General features: G+C 36.9%; 1 protein-coding gene across 2 annotated transcripts in view; it reads left to right on the top strand.

Moving 5' to 3' along the window:
- The first annotated feature begins 14,894 nt into the window (after positions 1 to 14,894).
- The window catches only part of AGMO (alkylglycerol monooxygenase), a 199,422-nt gene continuing 198,670 nt past the window's right edge, over positions 14,895 to 15,646 (top strand). For both annotated transcript variants that reach the window (XM_033076983.1, XM_033076975.1), the window contains exon 1: positions 14,895 to 15,071. In XM_033076983.1, coding sequence (XP_032932874.1) covers positions 14,943 to 15,071 — 129 coding nt within the window. In that variant the 5' untranslated portion in view covers positions 14,895 to 14,942. The remainder of the gene's footprint in view (positions 15,072 to 15,646) is intronic.

The raw sequence follows: 15,646 nt of genomic DNA, 5'->3' as shown, positions 1-15,646 counted from the left end.
GAAGGGATGCATACTTATATTAATCATGTCTTTGTTCAATAAAGTTGTTTAGTAGAAAAACCTCAAAACATCTCCCAAAAAATTCAGAGATTAATTGGACTGGGTAGTGTGATAGAAGGGGATGAGTGAAAAATAGAGGAAGCATGAAATGTGATATCCTAGCAAATACTTGTGAGCATTCACTGAAACTCTGCTGTGTGGAGCAGTAGTGCATCATGAAAATCAAATACACTCAAGAAATCTGTGTCTATTTTCCAAATCCTTTCCACTCTAAGTTTGATCTTGCTTGTGTATTAATTGTTGTCACAACCATTTCGGTTTAAAATATCCGAGCAATGGGTAATTAATTTCTTAAAAGGCTTCAGAACATTTTATTGATTCCAGCAGTTAAGGGGCTTTGCATTTTTTCCCTCAGTTCTTTTTTAAATGCCTTTGTCATATAGAAGTGCTGAGAACAGGAATGGAATAAGAGAAGTAAACTAACTGTTGTGAACACTTGATATTTTTGATTTTATGTCTCGATGGGAAAGGCTTTTTGGGTTTTGCAGGAATTATCAGAACAGAAAAAACTTAACAGTATTTCATGCTAAAGCTTTTTACTCTTTGCTATTTTTTCCTTCCTCTTAAATTAAATATAACTACATTTCAAAATGAAAAATTACAGTGGAAAGTTGAAAATAAGCACTTTTTTCAAATAGCACTTTTTATCCACAGAGATTTAATCAAATATAATGTGACTTGTTTTGCTTGCTTTGGGAGAGAAGATGTCTTCCAAATACTCTGTTGGCCAAAAATGTTTTTCAAGGTTTGCAGAATTGTTTATTGCTATCATTCAAGAAAAAATTACAGCTGCATCTGAAAAAAGATCAACCAAGTTTGAGCTGACACTACAAAACAAATGGAAGTGCTGTATTTACATTACCTGAAATGCACCAATGTGTTCCTAGCCCAAGACATTTTGTGAGGTGTGTTACTCTGATAGTGCAAAAGGAATTGGACTGGGTTAGTTGCTGTGGGGAAACAGACAGCTTTTCCTATTAAGAAAGATAGTAATTTTCCATTTTCCTAGTTTTAACTGAATCTGCTGAGATTTAGAGCACAGGCTGAAGAGAGAGAAAGGTACAAATAGATTTACAGTGCTAGGAGATTTTTTTGTTGTTTAGGTAAGTGAATGAACCTTGAAACAAAGGACCAAATGATGTAACTTTGTATTATGGAACAAAAAGCTAAAAAATTGATCTTTTCCTAAGCTTTAAAGGCAGCTCAGACTTTGAAAACTGCTGTAAGGTGCTAAGTCTAATTTCTCAGATTATTGAAGGACCTCTGGTGGCTTTAAACAATTGTTTGTTGTTACACCATTGGTGTGCACACTGTGGTGCACACTGACAGCAGTTGAACCAATGAAGCCTAGGCATGATCTTTCCACTGTGGTCTTGAAGGAATTTCCTTGCATGCTCAGCCCCACAGAAATACAGACATGCTCCTTCCAGATTTCAGCTAGCTCGTATTCAAGTCACGTAGAGCAGCAACAAATGCCCCACACTTCAGCACCTCTTTGAGGGTTAGCGGGTCTGCTCCGGACTCATCAATGCAGATGGTGTCTCATCTTCTTCCCAATACTCCAATCACCCAATCACTCTCTCATGAAAGCTCCTGCGATCAACCACATGCGGTAAGATGCTATGACTTTGTATCGAATTTGTAGCACAGTTTTGTTGCTGAAAACAGATATGAATAAAGGCTTTTGAACTGTAACTTGAGGGTTTGTTTATCTTTGTTGTTTTATACCTGTCTGCAGACTCCTAAGTTTTCTACCAGTCCAGCCATGTGGTATAGCTAAGACTTTAACATTTAACACATGGACAAAATCAAGCCCAACGATTTTGACTTGCAAGTTGTGCAAGCACTTGGTTACAGAGTGAAATGTAAATGTGATGAAACCAGGTTGGTTTATCTTTATTATTTCCTGTTACTAAATAGTGGATAATCACTTTTCATTACATGTTGTCAATGAATCCAACTTCTGATGAATAATGAGGTTTTTGAGTTACCATAATTTTGATATTCTATTTCTCCAGAGTCAAACTGACTTTGATGTTCTGTTGGTGTGTCTCTAAGCTAAATACAAAAATGTACTCAGCAAATATATACAGAAAATACAATTGACTGTAAAAAGACAGTGATGTTTAACAGCTTAATTTTCAACATGATGGATGATAAGAATTATTTTTATCAAGTACAAAGCTATATATTAATTGCAGGGTTTCTTTCTCTTCCGTTATGACTGTTGTTTTTTTATTTCATGATTTTGTTTAATTTTGCCTCATTATTTTAGATTTATTTTGAGAATAGCAGTTCAAGAAATATTGTTAAAGTAATACCATTGCAAATTTATTTAATGACACGCTGAAAGCAGTATCCGTTCTTGACTTTTCATTGGATCCAAAAGTAGTCAGAAAAAAGGAAGTACAAGAAGAGATTCTATACCTATATCTTTCCACCACACGCCAAGTTTCAAGGTAGTTTATGTTTCCTAATTTCTTAAGCGGAGGTTCTGACTGCTGCAATAATATTATTTGTACAAATAAAGAAAGAAACACCATTAGGACATGCACTCTCAGTAGCTATGAGGAGACATATAAATGAGTTAGGGACAGAATGTCAGCTTGAGAGTTCATTTAGAATTTCCTGACTTTAGTCAGTTGGTGTCTCTTGGGTGAGCTTGTATTTAAGAGAGTACCTGCAGTATTTAAGATCGACCATAAGATTCAAGAAATTTTAGAGAATAACATTTAACTAACTATGAACTGTAATTTAATATCATTATGTAATGTGTGTGGATTGAGAATTCAGTATACAAACTGATGTCTATATTCATTTAAAAAAGGCAACATAGCAGATAATTGGCAGTAACTGGCATAGAGCTTCAGTAGTGATGGACGCTATAACCTCAGATTAATAATGACTCATTGGAGCTCATTTGCTCTTATATATTTCTTTCCATTTTAATTTTAAGCCCGTGGTCTTTTGGCATAATTTACAGCTGAGAGCTGCAGTGTAGGAATCAGTTTCAATGTAATTTAAGGCTCCTGGCTGTTAGTCAGGGCCTCCATATGGCATAATAAGAGGTTATCACATTCATCTGTAAAAACTGTGAACTTCTTAGCAGTTTCTCAGTCATTTATTATCCCTGTCCAAGTTGTGCATGCAGGACTATCACCTGAACAGTAGGCTTGGTTGAGATCAGTAAACAAAGAAGACCCCACAAAGCATTGTAAATGAAGAGTTGTTAAATAGCAGCTGTAGTAGGAAATAACCACAGTTCCTTTTTTAAAAAATTTTTAAAAAAATTTTTTTCTCCCTGGAACTTTTTGTTAGGAAAACTCCAAAGATTTTAAAAGAAAGGGCACTCAATAAATTTTTACTGACCACCTTGTATGACAGGCCAAGTAAGCCTTACGGGATTAGATTCAGTGCTCTAGTAAATGTCCTGTGGTGGTTCTTTCTTTTTAAATATTATTTGTCCCTTGAACACCTTCTGTGACAACCTATTCCAACTCTTATAACCCTCACTCCTTTCCTTAAAAGTATTCACAAAAAAGAGCAAATATGTAGTTCTTCAAAGAAGAATTGAACAATACAGCTAAGATAAGGTGATTCAGGATAGTAAATAACTATTAAAATTGTACTAGTTCTGTTCAAAGGAATAAATTGTGTTGCCACATTCCTGTTCTTTCTATAAATTATTTTTCATTCTTGTTTGTAATTTTGAACTAAAAACTTTAGAACTCTTTGTGTATTATGTCTATTAAGGTTATATACTTGAATTCAAATATTTAATTGTCAAACAGAATAAGATTACTAGTTCACAGAGTGACATCTCTCAAGAAAGAAAGAATTTGGACACAAGTACTTTTCTACTAATGTTGGAATTATTTTTTGGCAAATTTTGAAAATTTAGTATCCATAAAGAGAAGTTATGTGAAATGTTATTTACATTGGTGACCAACAAATTAAAGAGATTCACTCATCTTTTAAGTAAATATCACAATAATTGATTTCTGTAGGACTTTATTGTCTTCTAACCACATGATAATATAATGGAATTTGTATCGTAAAAACATGCTCCAAAACAACATGAAACCATTAATGGGGCAGATATCTGTAGGAATAGTTTAATATTTAGGGACAGATCCTCATCCCTAGTGTCACCATGAACGTATAGACACTGTATATGTAACTTGTGTTTGCTAATGGACTTCAGGGCTTTTAGAAATGTATCTATTCTGAATGCTTACCACATTATTTGCCAAGAAAGTCACATGCACAGCTGAGAAAATACTGAAATGGGCATTTGCCCAAATTAAAAATGTATCTTGAAAAGTACGCTTAAAAAAATTTTATGAAATTACCACAGAAATGCATTTAAGTGAGTAAAACATACCAGGGGAGGAAAGAAAAGCCTCAAAATTTGGAATTACAACACAGAGTAAATAATTTTGTATACATATTTCCATAATTCTTATGTAAATATTCACTGGAATATCACTGGAATATTCACTATTCACTAGAACTGTGGAAATAAAATACACAACTTTTTTTCATAAGTGATACTAAGTACAACATAGAGCTGTCACTTTTCTAATTTTAGCATATTTATGTAAGACATTTGATTCTGATGACAATATTATGATGAGATCTCAGGATTCCTTTTATATGGAATATTATTGCAAGAAGGAAGTAAAGGTTCTTCTAAGGCAGCAAAGGACCTCATCTAAAGCCTATAGATGGCAATGGAAAGATTACGATTGATTTCACAAGGATTTGGACTAAGACCAAAGTACACACAAAAGTTCATACAAATCAGTGAACAGTCCTGGATTAAGACATTAGCCAATAATTTCCAAAGTGACTGTTGACTTTGTGCCTCCATTATGACACACAGTATCCTGATTTCAACAAAGTTTTGATTACACAGTGAAAATTAGGACCACTTTATTGAAATGTGAGTTGAGAACCCCATATTATGGGGTTATGAAAATTCTGTTCTTGGTCCTAACAGGAGTCATAATGCAGGATTTGTATAGCTGGCAAATCATCACATTATGTTATTAAATTGTAGGTTTCATAAGTAATATAAAAGAATATTGCTATGTTGCTTTCATTCTGCAATTTGTGGTATTAGAAGATAAGAAAAATAAAGTGCATTATATAGAACGGTAGGTTTGAACAGATGTCCCCAAATGGTGTGGGGGGTAGAGGTGGTGAGGAAGGTAAAACTTTCCTTCCATTCAGATGTCTGTCTTGAATTTCTCACAGTTTTTGCAGACAGTTTGGCTCACTTCCAACATACATCGTTGCCTGTCTGGTATGAAAAATGCCATCTGTGGTGTATGGAAGTTCTTTCTTTAAAAGTGGCCTGCTAATTATTCTTTAGGCAGGTGTTACTAAAGTGAAGTCAGGTGTCAAGGATAGTATAAACTTTAAATTGACTAAAATTGCTCTGTTCTTCTATACTGTTCTTTCCCAAAAGAATAGAATGGAATATTAGACAGAATAAAAATGTTGGTTGATACAGCATTGAGATGACTCATGCAGCAGTATATATTGTGGTGACACTCAAAAACTGAAAGTTAAAGGATGTGGGTTGAATGAAGTGTATAAATTTTTCAAAACAGATGTCCTTCTGCTTCTTACAAACTGACTTGCTGCTCTTTTACGCTTGCATTGCCATGTTGCAAAATGTTAAAAAAAATCCTGATGTTCTCAGAAATTTCAGACAGGGTAAAAGGTGGTGGAAAGAATTTCCTTCTCTGCTCTGAAAGACTGGGAAAGCTGTTTGATGAAAAGAGTGTGGAAGATGGCTGTTTTGTGTGAATGACACCTGCAAATTCTCACCTACATTCACTCTCCGAACCACTCATGCCTTAAAGTTTTTTGAAGATTAATAGGATGGTTAATGGGCCAGAATCAACACATGAGGGCTGCAGGCAGTCCTTCAGCTGATCCATGAGCCCCAGCTCCCAGGATAAGCACTGCTGCTGCCTCTCATTTGCAGCAGTTAGTGTGCTGCTCTGTTCCTTACATGACATCAGCCCTCCCAACTGAAGATGAAAACTCACAACACTGAGCCAGATGTTACAACACTTCTCTCTCCCTAACAGATGAGTGTTCTTAGGAGGTGAGGGATTACCAGTATAAATGCAAGACTTCCTATTTTCTATGCCTTTTTAACAAAATTTTTTTTGAATAAACAGTCATTTTACTATTTGTAATCTTGGTGTTCAGAATGACTGACATTGTTAGTGGTTTGAAAAATGAGGATGAGGAAAGCACAGGCACATTTACTCTTTTTGACAGGAAGACTTTGCACTGTTTGCTTTATCAGTGATGAAAGTAATCCAACTTTCTCTCCCGCCTTAAGCGGACCCTTGACAAAATATTTACAATAGATTGATATGATACCGAGATAAAGAGCAGTCCCATAAGTAACTGAGAATGTAGTACTGTTACATTTTTGATCAATCCTGACACATCTGGATGATTTTGAACTACTAGTCTTCTACTATGAAAAACAGTTTTGCTTCCATAAGGACTTCCTCTCGTGTTTTCAATATCAGGCTTGGTCTCTAACGGCCTTAGCATATTGCGATAATGAGATGTACACAAAGCACTGGCATGCAGCATTATTGAGATGATTTCCTTTTTGGCTCAGCCAGATTCCTGTTAAAAGTTATACGGACTCTTAAGAGACTAACAAAAGAAGAATTAAAGATCCAGCAATGGCACGAAGATAAGCCCGATGAAGCTGGTGTTAGGCTCTCATGAAATTAAAAGCAGACTTTGTATGAATAAATTTATGAAATATACCATTGCAATTTGATTACACAACAAAGCCACAAAGCCCTAAACCCCTTTTTTGGACCAGGCTGAATACCCATCATAATCCCAGTCTTATGTTGTAGAGTGGGTTCTTCATTAGCATTCTTCATTGAAGAATAGAGGCTTGGATAAACACAATCCAATTAGAAAAAAAAGAAAACAAAGCTGAAATCTGCACTGAAATTGTTTCTGTGTTGTATTGCATTAATGACTAAATCCCACCCCACACCTGCTCACAGTATAGATTAAATGAGGACGAACCATAAATCTGTGATCAACCCATCCTACAACAGCGTTTTAAATTATTTTGAGAATAGAGTATTTGACAGTTCAATACAAAGATTTATTTTCAATCTAGAATGAGACTATAATCTCCTAACACTTTTGCATGTATATGCAAACGCATTCCTCTGCCTCACAGAAACCATAAAATCATAATGGTTTAAAAAAAGGCTTCTTCACTGAACACTCTTTAAGGAGTCAACTTTGATGAGTCTGACAAAACCCTGAGAACAAAAGCAGATACAAATTTCTTAGAAATTTTGCCAGCAAAACATTATATTATTATCATTATATTTAAATTGGCATCTAAGGAATCATGTTGAAAGGTATATGCAACTTTAAACAAACCACAGGCATCTCTTATCTGTGCTTTTGCCTGTCACTGTTGTGCAGCTCTTTCTGAGGAGAAACTTCACAGCTGTATAACAATTCAGAGAAGGGCAATGGAAGAAGTGAACATGAATGATGACATATCTGCCTGCAACTGCACTTTGTTAGAATTTTACTTTTGTTCTAATTAGGAAATTGATAAAATTTTGCTCTGTCTCCACATTATTGCAGTGGCTTAGGCATCCTGCATAGGTGTGATTTAGAAAAACAAAATCAGATTAAGTACTTACATGAAAAATGCAGCAATTCAGAGAATTTCATTTGCCCAAAATAGCCAAGAAAATACTGTAGAGATCTTTTCCCTTATGTTTTGAAAAAAATAAAATGAAAATTCTCAGCTTCTGAAATGCCAGTTGGAACAAGGTCAAAGACATTATTAATATGATTCTGTCAGTAAAATGAGATGTCTGTGGAAAAAAACATGGAAAAAAGAGAAAGATTCCTTTAAGAAGGATTCCTTTACATTGGCAGTTTTATTTACTCCCTACATTGGAGCAAAATCCAGGCTTTGCTCAGTTAAAAATACTGAAAAATTATAAGAGCAAAAAAGTGTTGTGAAGTAAATTGGAGATGCAGATTTACGTGTTTCAAATTCCTTGAGCTTTGTGACAAGACCTGGACTCAAATGGAATGCCCATATTCAGTGGATCTTTCAAAATGCACCTGATGTTAATACTGACTTTCTCCTTTGAATTCTGAAGAGTTGATAGAGGTAAGCCTATGTTTATTTTGTTTCCTGCTTCCCATTTCTTTCACTCACTACATGCCAAATTCAAAGACACACCTATCCATGGCCCAAAGAAAATTACTAAGGAGGTTACAAAAAGGGTTACAATATGTCAACAGCAGTTTTACTGACTGAGAACCATGGTCTAAAATTTTCACACATTTATAGGTAACCATAGGAAGCTGAGAAGTCAATGTACATTTTTTAAAATTGAAAAATGTATTTTAAATATAATATACTTAAAACATTTTATTGATTGATTCAGTTCAACTATTCAGATTACAGTAGATTTTGTTGTCTTCTAATTACGGACACATTCCCCAGGTACCTCATGAACCCCCTAAAAGCTAGAGAGTTGATTCATGTCAAAATTCTGGAGCTGATTCATTGCAAACCTACTCTCAGTAGACAGAAGTGACCTTGATAGTTGCATCTGGACTCTCAAAGATCTTTTTCTAATTTTCCACTATTTTTCCTTCCAGTACCTTGAAAAACTGCCACAAAAACCCCACAAGCCCCTAAGCATTCTCCAAAATACTATGCACACAAATCTTACCATTCTGATTGGGCTTTGGCTCAAATGTTAAAATAGTGTTTCAGAACAGGTAAACCATACAGCAAGGAAAACCATACAAACATCTTGATCACAGCTGCTGTATAAGTCACTCTGCAGCACAGGAAGGATTCCCCACAATTAAATATCAGGGAATACATTCCATACTTATGACACATGAATTTGGAGTCTATTTCATTCCCCGAACATAAAAAGAGATTAGAAACATTCATGAATATATGGGAGCCTAGAATGAAGGAGGAAAAAGTAGGCATTCCCTGAGTGAATTTTGTATTGGATAGTCAAAATGATGTGCATCCATAAATGACATTTCATATTGCTTTTCACTTACAGTCATCATATAAAAAAGAGGACCAAAAAAAAAACAAGGAAAAAGCTTTTGCTATAGTAAAATGTGACACATATATTACCTGTAATTTGATTACGCATACTAATTTCAATCATTTGCTTTCATAAATAACTTCTATGGTTATTCTTGCTTTTTGTATATTAAAGTGTGCAGCATGAAATGAACTTCAGGATTGCAAAATGAAATTCACTCAAAGATTTAAGTGTAACAGCCATATCCAGCACTTAATATTACAGTAGTCCTTAATTAAGTCATCATACGCTACTTTGTACTGGGACCTCAAACTAGATTACTGATCTAGATTTCAAAGAGCCAAAAAACTTCAGGGTATTAATGAATTTTCACTTGCTTGTTTTCCTTTAAGTTTAGTCGTTTTTTCCCCTTCCTTCTTTTTCCGCTAACAGTTGTTTGCAGATTTTGGTGCATTTATAAATTAGATTTTGCTCTTGTTTTAATTCTTTTTCAGTCCACATTTCAGCATTTAGTTCTTTCTGTAAGCTTCCAGGATCTTCTGGAGCTACAGATTCAGCTAGTTACTTTCTGAAAGGAATCCTGTTGATTAAAAAAGGCCTCCAGCTTCTGTCTTTATCTAATGGCTGATTAAGAAAGAATGTACTTAAGTCAGCAGGACTTAGTTAGCAGAAAACATATATTTAGTTAGCAGTTATTTGGGCAATTTAAGAGCCAGTTAAGCTTTGGAGAGTGTGTTGGGAGTGTCTCCATGTAGGACGCAATTGTACAATATTACGAGGTTTAGTTCTCAACATATAACACATAAATTACCTGGAGTATCAGAAGAGCTGGAGCAGTGAAACATGTCCTTACTCAGGTTTAGGCTGCAGTGAGCACCTGTTACTTCTTCCTAGGGTGGCCTCACAGTGGGAGGTGGGCTTTGGCACTGGGTCCCAGGAGTAGTAGGAGAATGTGTGTGACTGTGTGGCTTCAAGGATGGCAGGATGGTGATGGGTAAAGTTTTCACAGCGCCCCTGAAGCAGCGTGCAACAAACAAAGGGGAGCAAGAGGCTACTTGTGGATGAGTAGTGGATGAAGACCTTCTGGGTGGAGCAGGCTGTCAGCTCACATCTCTGGGCAGCAGGAGAAAGGCACTTTGTTTGTCCTCAGACCTGAATTTGTGGTATTGATGCACTGACTTAGAGGTGAGGAAGGAGAACAGCGTGCTAAACAGGAGCACAGAGGCAGCTGGGCCAGAAGTGAACATTTGCTTTGGAGCGGTAGGGGACAGGGGCTGTAGACTCAATGAGGGGGTGGGGAGTTGGCAGTGTCCATCTCCATACAGGCTACTGGCTTGTTGCCTGCCAGAGGCCTTGGTAAATCATTCCTTGGAAGTAAAGGGGATTTCCACCTTTCCACTTCCAAAAGTGCTCTACTGCCTTTGGTAGCTAAGCTTTGTAGTCTTTTTATTTTATTTGAACACATTAATTGCACTCAGCATTTATAAATCACTGCAATTTATTTAAAGGAGTCATCCACAGAAAACCATCTCTTTCTCAAGGATTAGGGATTTGCAGGCTAGAAAGAAGTAGAAGCTATGTGGTTTTCCTAGGAAAGAAAAATTGTTCTCTTACACTAAAAAACTGATTTAAAGCCAAATGACTCTTGAAGATCTCAAGCTTTAAAATATTACCCAATGACTTTGATAAAGTACATCTGCTGCTGATACTAGAGTAGATCTTTAAAAAAACGTTGAGTGTTAACAGACAATAGTCTTTCTGTTGAAGATCATGTATATGGGCGTACTCTTTATAATTCTCTATGACTGTTCTTTATAAAAACAAAACAAAAAAATCCCTCAGCATTTTGGTTAGCCTTCCTTTAAAAGTTGTACTTTCTATGCTTTGTTTCAGAAATTATTCAAATGATTCCTACTTGTGCACTTGGAGTAAAGTGATAGCATAGGTTATAATCTCATGTGTGCCTCTCATGTAATGAGATATTTTATAATTTTGGATCTACCTAGTGCTGATATTCATCTAATATCCTAATTCAAAAAAAGAGACTGTTCCACTGATAACAAATAGTGACAATCACTGGTTATTATTTAAGAGGTTATAACACATCTAATAAAATGATCTTGGCATATAAGATACCTGTCCTGAAGCTGAGGTTGTAAGCTACATAATGCTGACTTGAGATGTAGTTTGCAGCATACAACAGCCTGAACCTTGGTCTTCCTAAAAAACTAAACTATAATAAGGTTTTAACAAATAAAAGTGCAAGAAATTGTACAGCAGAGCATGCCAGATAAAATTTGGAAACGTTCACAACAGGTGGGCAGGCTGTTTTTCTAAAGTTTCTTACTTGATAAGTCTGCCTTGAAGAAGGAATTTATTTTTCCAGTAACTCCCATCCCATCCCATCCCCTCTCACACACACAAGAAAACAAAACACATTTTTCCTCAGTTAGAACAAAAGGTTAAATTATTTCAAGTGCATACAAAGATGGAAAATATTACAAAAATACCCCAAAATAGTGTCTGCCTTATTCTCCAGGCTTATTGAGTATCCCGATGACTGCTCCCTGTTCTATGGCTATCAGTTCTGTATAGAAGAAATGGAAAGTTAGCAATAAGTTGCCAAGTGCATGGCATGACATTGATTAATATGCATTGATTAATATGTTCTTGTTAATAAGAACATCCCTGTCTTCAGGTCTCTGGAGTCATTAGTTCTTATTAAGATTTGTGTATTGATATATATTTAACTTAGAAACAAATAAACATTTGATTTTTTTTATGGTAGGGTTTTTTAATGTGATGTAGGGTTTATCAATGGCAAAGACAACACTGAAAATATTTTATAATACCAGTTTTATAATAACACAGATACATTTAGTGTTCCTGTGATGACATCCACTGCCAAGCATGAATGTAGGTGCTGTATACTTGGAGTGGTGATAAAAAAATTCTGACATCTACTTGTGTACTCATTTAAAGTGCACTCCTTTAGAGTTCTTTTATTCAAAGAGACTACCATATAAACAGAGGATACTAAGCCCAGCTAGGTTCTGGATATGATTTAGTGTACTGTGAATCATTGCCAAGGCAGACAATATGGCCCATCCCAATTTCAACCTGCCCTAATTCCCTTTATGACTTTATTATTTAGTGCTGTTTTACTGCTTAGAGACACCTAAACAGGAAGACTCTAGGCATTCTCTGTTCGAGAAGTGGGTGGGATAAAGTTCTTTAGAGAAAACAAAATACGATCCACCTACGGATCAAGTTAGGCCAGCTCCCCAATTTCCTCTAAGTAGAACAGAGGCCTTTGTTGCCTTAGTTACTGGAACTATCTACTTGTCAACATCAGGATCCTAGTCTCCATACAGAACATCCTCCTGCATTTTTGATGGCAGTGTAGGAAATAGTAACTTTTCTGTTTGTTAATTTTATTGTAAAGAGCAAAAAAAGTAGATTAAGACTTTGCGGAAAATAAAGTAATTAAAAAAACCACAACTCTCACAAAAAATTCTGCAAGGTCGCCGAATGGAGGGAGCATTGTGTGGGAGAGGGTTAGTACCTCCAATGAAGCAACATTCCTTTATTTTTCATTACTTTCTTTACAACAGAAAGAAGGAGCACTGAAAACTGCATGTTAAGTTTCAAGGCACAAATAGGCAACAGCAGCTACATTGGCAGAGCCAGGCCTGTGAAGCTTGTGAAACACTCACAAATGCTCCAGATTTCAAACTGTTCCCCTCACCAGAAATGCAGGTATTGTAGTGCTATCTCCTATTTCTTCTTGGAAAAAGAAGCTGGAAAATACAATATATTATTTTCCCTGTAAAGCATGATGAAGTTCAATTTCCATTCTTCTGGTTTGAAAGCAAGAGCTTCAGTATAGTCACATTGGGGTGACAATTTACAATGATATGGACATCCAAAATAATAGTCTTAAAAACTTGATGGATTCTCTTCTTTCCTAGAATGGTGTGATATGATGTAGTGGTTCCATGGTACTTAGAATATATCTCACCTTGTGTGGCCATGGGCTCCCTTTCCCTGCTAAACATTCTTACCCCAGAATTGTCCGCAGTTCAGTGATAACAGTTTTTGTGGGCTTAAGTGTAGGCCATTTTAACTCTGAAAGCTGATGATGGAGCAAGGTGAACACCAGCACAAGACTAAGGAAGGGCTCCAGGTAAGATGGTATGTCTGAGGTGAGGGTGACTTAATGGAGCTTGAACATGAGAACAATATCATAGAAACACTGAGGCTAATCTAAATGAATAAGCAAATGTCATTGCCTGTCATGAAGATAATGCTACTGATTTGTGTGATTTTGAGTAAATTCAGAATTTTGATTAACTCAGATTTTAGAAGTTAACAACTAGAGTTTTATAAGAATTTCAGATTATCATAAACCACAAATGATGCTGAGAACACTAGGATGAAATTTTAAAATGTTTAAATAAATTTTATATATTTCTTACTTATAATATTAGTATAAACTATACATATTAAGAGAGTGGCCAACTCTAAAAGGGCATCATCAATGCCCTTTTGCAATACTTCTTCTTTTTTCAGCTAAAAGTAGAATATTTTATTGGTATTTCCAGTAATTTCCTGATACCATTCTCTACAGTATTGCAACATTATTCAAACAGCAAAATATTGTTTAAATCTACCTTCCATGCAGTTGCTTAAATGGCAACTTATTTAATGCAAACATCACAAATGTGTAATTCATCCCTCTTTTTAACGTCAATTTCTTTGCATGGTACTTTTCCTAAACAGAAACTTCAGCTGAAATTAGCCAGTATAGCTCCTTTCCAAGACTTAAGGCTGATGCAAAGTAACATGTTTTTAATAAGTGACAGAATTTAAATTGTGGTAGGATCTTTTACAGCAAGATTTGCAGTCCATTTCTTCTGCAAAGACTTAGTAGAACTGCACATTTGAGATGAAGGGACTGTTGAGACATTGTGTTATTTTATTTTTTGGCTAATCTATTTCAGCAGAAATCTTATTATTTGTACCAACACCAAATATTGAGTGTGATTGACAAACATTTGACATGCTCCTGAACTTCAGACTGAAGGTCTTGATGCCCAAAGCCTGTCCTTACTCACATTTCTAAAAGTAATTTTCTACAAGGATCTAGCATATATCTCTTTTCACCATTTCTATTTCCCCAGTTTTCATTCCTTCATAATTGAAAGTATAATAGATGGCTTCCAGGGGCTACCTTCAATGCAGTGACGTTAATTGAAGCTGTATAAAATGGAATGATGATAAGCCCTATTGAAAAATAAAAACTTTTAATGGGAAGAATGCTCGATAAACCCATCCAGCTGAAAAGGAGTCAACGAGCACACCTTGGCTAGTTTCTCAAAAACCCTAACATTTTATTTTCATGGAAGTCCAAACCTGAGTAATAATTTCTGTTTCTGTGTGGAAATCTAAAATTGAGGAAGGGTGATTTGAGCTCTGGGGATTTGGAGGTTCTGAGATTTTTGAGGGTGAGAACAGAGCTGGGGTGCGCGAGAACTTGCTCCCAGCTTCCAGAAGCGGGCCAGGCAGTGATGACACACACAAAAAAGGAACCCCAAACCCGAGCAGACCTGCAAACCAGCAGGACGCACAAAGGGGAAGGTTTCTCCAGGGAGGCCCAGAGCGCTGGGTGAGGGTGAGGCGGCCAGGCCGCGGCGGGGCGGTGCGCGGGGCGGGCGGCGCGCGCTCCCGGGGAGCGCGGCGCGGCGGGCGCAGTGCGGCCGGGCCATGGGCGCTGAGGCGGGCGGCCCGCGGGACACCGCGCCGGGCCAGCAGCTCCGCGCCCTCTTCTACGCGCTGCCGCCCGGAGAGAGCTCCTTCCGCACGGTGGAGGAGGTGCCCGACTACGTAGAGAAGGTGAGAGTCCCCTCCTTTCCCACCCTGGCTGCATCCCTCCTCTTCGCCCACCTGCGCCTGTTTTCAAAAGGCACGGGCGCCTGACAGAAACAGCGTCCGCGAAAGGACACCTAAATTAAGATAAAACTGTCGTTGTCTCACGAGCTTTCTGCCTATAAGCTACCAGTGTTACTGTGCCCTCTGTTTTCATGTGTTGAAATGATGATTTCTGCTGGCACCAAGAGTTTTCAGAGAAGCACCCCAAATCTCTGAGGGTTGGTGCTAGCGTTATATCCAGCAGCACGGATAAGATGAGCCGTGACAGCAAAGTGAACTGAGGAGACAGGGATATATGATGCTGTGTTTGGCTGTTACGGTTCTTAAAGCAAGCAAAAAGTCAGGTCTCTCTGTGCCCTTAAGTCAAGCTCAGTCAAAGACAGAAAAATAAAAGGTTTCTAATTAAAATAAAAAATAAAGATTGTTTAAGAGAATTTAGAACAAATATTTGAATTGGGACAGTGCTGTGTCCTAAATATCCAAGGCAAGAGTACAGAGGTCAAGGGTGAGAACTCCCTTGTCAGCAGGCAGCAGCATAT

Source organism: Catharus ustulatus, chromosome 1, assembly GCF_009819885.2.
Source record: "Catharus ustulatus isolate bCatUst1 chromosome 1, bCatUst1.pri.v2, whole genome shotgun sequence".
Taxonomy (NCBI): Eukaryota; Metazoa; Chordata; class Aves; order Passeriformes; family Turdidae; genus Catharus; species Catharus ustulatus.
Note: the sequence above shows the minus strand (reverse complement) of the source record. Positions and strands in the feature narration are given on the sequence as shown.